The sequence below is a fragment of the Tupaia chinensis genome, unplaced genomic scaffold, assembly GCF_000334495.1.
Source record: "Tupaia chinensis unplaced genomic scaffold, TupChi_1.0 Scaffold000146_1, whole genome shotgun sequence".
Classification (NCBI taxonomy): Eukaryota; Metazoa; Chordata; class Mammalia; order Scandentia; family Tupaiidae; genus Tupaia; species Tupaia belangeri.
In genome coordinates, this window is record NW_006159616.1 from 10873597 (window position 1) to 10881199 (window position 7603).

Genomic DNA, 7603 nt, shown 5'->3' on the forward strand with positions numbered 1-7603 from the left:
CTCCCAGTGTTTCTCTTTCCCCCTGTATTAACTTGCCCAGAAATTCTCAGGTTTCCCAAAGCACCCCTCTCTGCCTCAGCCCAACTCCAGACAACTGTGCAAGTTCTGTGGCCCCGTGACCCACAGGAGCCAGAGGTGGACAGTACCAGCAGGAGAAAGGAGTCAGGATTACTTCATCTCAGGCTGACATACTCAGAACCTTCTATGGAAGGAAGGAAAGACAGATGAATGGAATGGATGACTGATAGATAAATGGATAGGTAGGGTAAGTAAAAGACAGGAAAAAGAAGGAGTCGATAAGTGGGTAGGAGGATGGTTGGTTGGATGGATAGACAGAATGTAGTGGGTGAAAGGAAGGAAGGAAGGGTGGGTAAATGAATGAATGGATGGGCAGATGGATGGATGGATAGATGGATGGTTGGTTGGTTGGATGGATAGACAGGATGGGGCAAGTGACAAGAAGGAAGGAAGGGTGGGTAAATGAATGCATGGATGGTTGGGTGGGCAGTTGGCTGGCTGGATGGTTGATTGGATGGATAGACAGAATGGGGTGGGTGAAAGGAAGGAAGAATGGGTGAATGAATGAATGAATGTTGGATGGGCAGACAGATGGTCAACTGGTTGAATGGATGGATGGAATGGGGTGAGTGAAAGGGAGGAAGGTTGGATGAGTGGTAGATGGAGAGAGAAGCAAGTGGTTGGTTCCAAAGAGATGAGTAAAAGGAAGGAAGAAGGGGTGGCTAAGTGGGTGGGTGAATGGATGGATGGGTAGACAGATGGCTGGAGTGACAAGGAGGACGGAAGGAATACTAGATGACAATGGCTGTTAGCAAGGGTGGGGCCTGTGAGGTGGGAGGATGCTCACACCAAATTGCCTTCCTGGAACATGTTTGTCTTTTTCTTCTCCATGAACTAACCTCCCAGCCTCTCCTAGAGAAATGCATTCTATTTTTAGTTCAGAGACATGAAGGTGTCCTTTGGAGCCTGTCTAATTGCAGTCCTTTTGCCCTCAGTGGACTTCTGTGGTCATGGGAAGTAACTGACGGAATCCCCCCTTATAAAACTCTCCCCGTATTTCAAGACGTCGATAAAACGGCCGAACTAGGGCTTTCCCAGAGATGTTCTAGGGGTTGAGAGAACACTTAAAAATATATATATTGTAGAAGTTTAAAACACTCTAATAATAAGAATTTAATCCATTGGAAACCATCTGAATATTTGCGTGTCTCCCCAACTAAACCCATTTTGTGCCCTTTCTGTTTACGTTCTGAGATTTCAAGCAAGTGGTGGATAAACTATTGCCATTCGCAACTCCTTGTCTTAAATCTCTTCTTGGAGGTACAGCACCCCTCTGGAGGTCAGCAGTGAGAGTTAGGTTTCCAAACCAGCCATTCAGAAATTTGTCTAAACCCTTTGAGGATCAATTTATTGACCCTGCCTGGTGGTGCAGTCAGTGCCAACTGAACTGCAGTGCTAGTAGCCAGGTGACCAACTGGGGTTCGGGTATCCAGGTTGGTCTGAAAATAATACGAGTGCATCAGCAAATGCCTAAGATCCAGAGGAGCTGGAGGGCTGGGAGAGGGGGATCATGACAAGACCCTGTCAAGGATTCTCTTTCTGGCTCATTCCCTTGTTTGTGCACGTGAGAATAAAATAAGTAAACTTTAAAAATAAGTAATAGTCTGAAAAAAAAAAAAAACAACTCATGTATGGGCCAGGCAGTAGACAGCAATGATGCAACGAACCTATGAAGAAAGGTCCCAGGTTCGCGACCCCAAACCTCCTTGTGCATGCGCACGCTGGCATATGTCCATAACCTAACCTGGCTGAGGTGGGTGGATTGCAGCATGGAGACCCTGTTGGGAGTGCCTGTCTTTGTCTCTATCTCCCTGTCTCTCTGCGTCTCTCTCAGAGAAAAAAGAAAGACTCAGTCAATCCACTCAGGGTTCCTGCCAAGGCTGCGTTCTGGCGTCCTGGCGTCCTGGAGTCCTGGCATAATTACTCCGTTATTACCTGCTGGGTGAGACGGTGTTTTCTGCTCAGACGGAGTCTCTCCACCTCTCTTCTGCGCTTCCTTCAGCGTGTGGCTGCAGCCAGGTGCAAGGTTTCCCTCGGCCTCTGTGCACCTCAAGGCCAGAACCGCCCAGTTGTTCCTACAGCTGGTGTTAATAATAATCCTGGGTCTGAGCTAGTGGCTGAGAAGGCAGCTGAGAGCATTCGGAATACAGGGCACCAAGATCCTGCCATTGATTCCATGGTGGCAGGAGGTGTCCTGCCGGACAGGATAGAGGAGACAGCTCATAAATAACACTCCATTGACTAATCATAAGTGGGCTCAGAAGCTACTGGTTTGCATAAGAGTAAGCTACGCCTCTTTTAAAAATCTTAGTGGGAGCTAGCTCCATGGCCTGGTGGCTAAAGCAGCCAGATCCTGCATGGCTGACTGTGCAGCTCACATCTTGCACCCAGCGGCCGGGAAAACTCGCCTGGTGCATGTGCCTTCCCAAAATCCCAAAAGGAGGGTAACATGGAGAAGGGATTGCAGCATGACCACTCTCAGTGGGGGTCGCTTCCTCCTGTTTCTCTCTGTGGTGAGAGCATATGCCTTCCAGGGGGGAAAAATGGATAAACCATAAAACATATTACTGGTAATTTGCTTTATATACTTTGGTGAAATCTGGGAGGCCAATAATTAAAAGATAAATGACTTTAAATACTGAATTTCTAACGGCAATCATATCGGAATGGTTTGCTTAATGACTACCTATTTAATGTTGTTACTCTCTCCTTCCAGATTGTTCTCTGGGGCCGGACTGAGAAATGCTTAAAGGAGACCACAGAAGAGATCCGGCAGATGGGTACCGAGTGCCACTACTTCATCTGTGACGTGGGCAACCGGGAGGAGGTGTACCAGACAGCCAAGGCTGTCCGCGAGAAGGTCAGTAGCCTGGGTGGGCCTGTCCTCAAGGTGGCTGAACGCAGGGTACCACCAGGCGGAGAGAACCTCCTTTCTGCAGCCTGGGAGCAAGCCCGGCTTAGGGCAGCCTGCTTTGTCCAGGGCGCCTTTGGAGACTCCTGGAGGCTGGCCCAAGCCACGTGGGTGAGGATGAGGGCTGATTATGTAGCAGGAGTAGTCCTCTGTGGTCCCCTTGCAAATTTAGACCTGTGGGTTTCTTTCCAAGACCCTGGGGGGCAAGTATATCCCATGGCCCTCTGAAATAATCCTTCTCACTCCTGCCACCTATTGGGACTGAGTATATAAGCAAACTTCAAGAGAGTGAAGAGGCCCACCTGTGTGGCACATGGCAACTATGTAACAGTCACCTCATTTATTCTAACTGCCATGTGCCAGGTATATTATATGTCATAAATTGTTTCTACTCCTCAGAATAACCCTGCAATGGTATTAGCTCCACCTTGCAACCAAGACTGAGGCTCAAAGAGGCTGTGTGGCTTCCCAAGGCCACATGGCTGGTGGTGGGCCCAGTTCGAACTCCCACAGGTGCAACCTCTGGGCTGGTTCCTTCATGGTGCCATGGCCCTCTCCTCTGCAGGTGGGTGACATCACCATCCTGGTGAACAATGCTGCCGTGGTGCACGGGAAGAGTTTGATGGACAGCGATGACGATGCCCTCCTCAAGTCCCAGCACATCAACACCCTGGGCCAGTTCTGGGTAAGGACTGTCATGCCAGCCCTGGGCATGAGGGAGCTCAAGCAGGGTAGGGTGGAGGGAGAGGTCACCAGGTTTGGCCTCAGGTCAGTGGGGATGTCCAAGGACAAGGTGGCCAGATCAAAGGAGTGACAGGCCCTAGGAGCCATAGAACTTCCTGAAATGCCAGCTCCATGTCCTATAGCAGGGACCCTCACCCGCCTCAGGAGTGCCCGGGCCCTGGAGTAGTGCGTGTGCCCAAGGCGGGCTGGTCTCTCAGGAAGGGGAGTGAAGGTAGAAGCTGCAACTCCCCCACCTAACCCCCCACCTACCTCCATCTGTTCTCAGACCACTAAGGCCTTCTTGCCGCGCATGCTGGAGTTGCAGAACGGCCACATCGTGTGCCTCAACTCCGTGCTGGCACTGTCTGCCATCCCCGGCGCCATCGACTACTGCACGTCCAAAGCGTCAGCCTTCGCCTTCATGGAGAGCCTAACCTTGGGGCTGCTGGACTGTCCAGGCGTCAGTGCCACCACTGTGCTGCCCTTCCACACCAGCACCGAGATGTTCCAGGGCATGAGGGTCAGGTCAGTATCGGGGACTGGCACTGTGTGCGCTCTAGCAGAACAGCCCAGAAGCACTGGCCTTTGGGCTTTGATTTTCCTCCCGCAAGGCAGTGGGAAGTGCAGTGGGTTCGAATCCTGCTTCTCAGCTCAGGGAGCTTATAGAAAATACCATCACTAGGTGTGTGCAATGGAATACCTCCCAACGATGAAAAGAGAAGCAACCGTCAGTACCTGAGCAACATGGGTGACTGTCAGGAGCATTATGCAGAGTGAAAGGAGCCAGAGACAAAAGGGCATATTCTGTGTGATTCTATTTGTGCAGTTTTAGAACAGGCAAAACTGGACTACAGTGATAGAAATCAGAGTGGTGGCTACCCCTGGAGGGGGGAGGACACAGTCTGGGACAGAGCCCATGGGAACCTTCTAGGCTTTTAGAAATGCTATCTTGGCCCAGCCCCTATGGTGCAGTGCTAATGCAAGTGCCTGCAAAGCTGGAAGCCATACAACTATCACAGGTTTGGATCCCTGGGTCAGCCTGAAAACATGCCAGGTACACACATGGGTGAGTGCCCAGGATCCTGAGGAGCTGGAGGGTTGGAGGGCTGTGGATAGGGAACGTGGCAGGACCAGAATCCCCTGCTGAGGGTGCTTCTCTCTCGGTCTCTCACACACACTCTCCATCATTAAAAAACTTTCTTCTTGATCTGGTGGTAGTTAGTTAAGTACTCAAGCTGTGTACTTAAGATCAACATCTTTTGGGCCAGCCCCCATAGAAGCACAGTTAAGTGCTACATAGAAGAAGTCAAATCCCTTATAACCAAACGGTTCAAGTCCCAGCCCTGGCAGTTTGAAAAACAAGCCAGGCACACTCATGTGCATGTCTAGGGTCCTGATGGGATGGAGAATTGGAAGAAAATGAATTGTAATGTGACTAGGCCCATTGGGGGGCGCTTTCTCTCTCCACACACTCACACAGCCATATGTGCCCTCCTTTTTTCTCTCTCTCTCTTTAAAGATTTATACCTTTTATTATATGCAAATTAGATTTCAATATAAAGAAATGGACCGGGCCCCACCACTGTGGTGCAAGCCATAGTGTGCAGCTCTGCAGCACTGGAAGTCACCTGGTCAACCACAGGATCGCATCGCCACAGACCCAAAACATGCTGGGTGCTTGTGCCCAGGGTCCTGTCTGGCTGAAGGGTTGGGGGAAGGGAGTCAATGTGTGAAGAGACCCTGCCAGGGCTGCCTTTCTCTCTCCCTCTCTCTTGCTCTCTCTCTTTTGAAATAAATAAATTAGAATAATAATAATAAAGAAATGTAGAGGCCCATTCACTCCAGACCAATTAAATCGGGGGATGGGGACCCTTGGCTTCAAGGTCACACTTGGGAGCCAGGCATGGAGGTGGTGACTGCCACGTAGCTGTGGTGTGCTGGGCAACGCTGGGTCCAGTTAGCTACTGCTCTGGCCTGCATTGCCCACCTGTGAAATGGGTGCTGAGAATTCTGATCTCGGTTTCTACGGTGAGGGTGAAATGGGATCTGGCGTGGAACACCGTATGTGCTGTGTGTTAAGTACCCCATAGACAGCAGTCATGTGGAGTTCTAGATAATGACAACTGAAGATGATCCGGAAACTCTTTTCCCTTGTTTTGTTTTTTTTCTTCAATCTGGCATGCGACTACCTTCTGAATTATATGCTTCAGCTTCTTCCCAAAATGAGGATAGCATGGAAGGGTCATCTGAGAATGAAGTGAAACCACTTAGCTTAGTGCACACCATGTGGGGATCACTCAGTGCGCCTTCGTTATTATTAACAGGGCCTGTGGTTTGGTGGTCAAGAAGCTAAAGCGCCTGGTTTTAAGTCACATCTGAGCTACCGTTCAGCTGTAAACATTGGGCTGCTTTTGTTACTTCCCCGACTTGACTTTGCCCATCTGTAAAACGGTGGAAATAGTTGCCTTGCAGAGTGTTTGAGGAAATTAGAAATAGTAGTACGTGGAAAGTGTCTAGTGCAAAGCTCTGGACGTACATGCTCAAGACAGAGCTGTGGTTTCATTATGTTTTCAACAGTAAAAATGTCCTCATAAATGCACTTGTTAGGAATTTCCTAGCAGACCCTATCTCCAGAGTTCCTCGGAGAAGCGTGTGTTTCACTAGCTTAGATGTAACTTAGCATCAGCTCTGGATTTACAGGAGGCCGGACTACTGACTTGAGGTGTCTCCGTGGCTTTTTTCCTCATGAAGACTCGATTTGGTTTCTTTCCATCTGAGGACACAGGAGGTGCGCAGTTAATGCACCCTGGGCAGAAGTGCAGCAGTGGCCATCCGCGTTTCCATCCTGCCCTGAGCAGGAGTGGGTGGGACGTCACAGACATCCCATCTGTGTGTCTTGTTCAGCTTCTGGCGTAGTTTCCTCTCCACCGCTTTCAGAAGGAAATTCAAGGTTTCCTGGAGTCATTTTTCCACGGTGGCTCAGAGTATGGACCCAAACTGCTTGGGGGGGTCAGATCTCAGCTCTGTGTGACCTTGGGCAAGTTACTTAACTTGCCTATACCTCAGTTTCCTCCTCTGTAAAAGGGGATTAATAATAGCACCTTCACTCACTCTGTGAGTCAGAGGAGCTCACAGGTGTGAATCGACTAACCATGCCTGGCAAGGCGTGAGCACCAGGTGGATATTATCGGGCTGTCAGAAAAGTCATGGTATATTTTTTCTATGTTTTTCTATGTAAAATTGCGTCATGACTTTCCCAACAAGCCAGTAGTTACCTGCTTGTTAACGTTCCCCTCGCGCTCATGTTTAGTAGCTTCCCAGGATGGAAGATGGGAGACCTGCTTGCCGATGGGTGGGCGCTGCTGTTTGTAATCGCTACTTATTGAGCCTCTTCTATGTTCCAGCCGGACACCACCAGACGCTTTACAAACACAGCTGCATTTGACCCTCACAGCATCCCTGCAAGGGAGCTCTGAGCCCCATTTTACAGATGAGGGAACTAAAGCTCAGAGAAGCCCAAGGCTGCACGGCTAGGAATTGGCAAGCTGAGCATGTGAGACTTCCCAAGAGTTTGTGCTGCCTCCATGGAGTTACAACCCCTGCCAGTTCCCTGTATACCCATCCCACCAACTATAGAGAGGAAGGAGGAATCCCCCCAGCAGTTGCACTTGAGGTTTCATCAGGTTCTCCTGTAGGGTCTATAGGAAGATTCCCCCCAACCCCACAAGCCCATGGAAATAGGACTGGCCTGAGGTGAAGGCTGGAAAATCCAGACCATCGCCAGGTCTATAGGATTCCAATACTAGTGAGCTGCCCCAACGTGAATCTCTGTAGAACCTGGGGGCTGGCCAGTCCAGACTGTGTGTGTGTGGGGGGGCGGGGGTGGGGGCC

At 50.1% G+C, this 7603-nt stretch overlaps 1 protein-coding gene across 6 annotated transcripts in view; it reads left to right on the forward strand.

The window, feature by feature from the left end:
* The window catches only part of DHRS3 (dehydrogenase/reductase 3), a 44662-nt gene that overhangs the window by 33053 nt on the left and 4006 nt on the right, over nucleotides 1-7603 (forward strand). For all 6 annotated transcript variants that reach the window (XM_006145286.3, XM_006145284.3, XM_006145288.3 and 3 more), the window contains 3 exons: nucleotides 2795-2938; nucleotides 3555-3674; nucleotides 3999-4237. In XM_006145286.3, the coding sequence (XP_006145348.1) occupies nucleotides 2795-2938; nucleotides 3555-3674; nucleotides 3999-4237 (503 nt within the window). The remainder of the gene's footprint in view (nucleotides 1-2794; nucleotides 2939-3554; nucleotides 3675-3998; nucleotides 4238-7603) is intronic.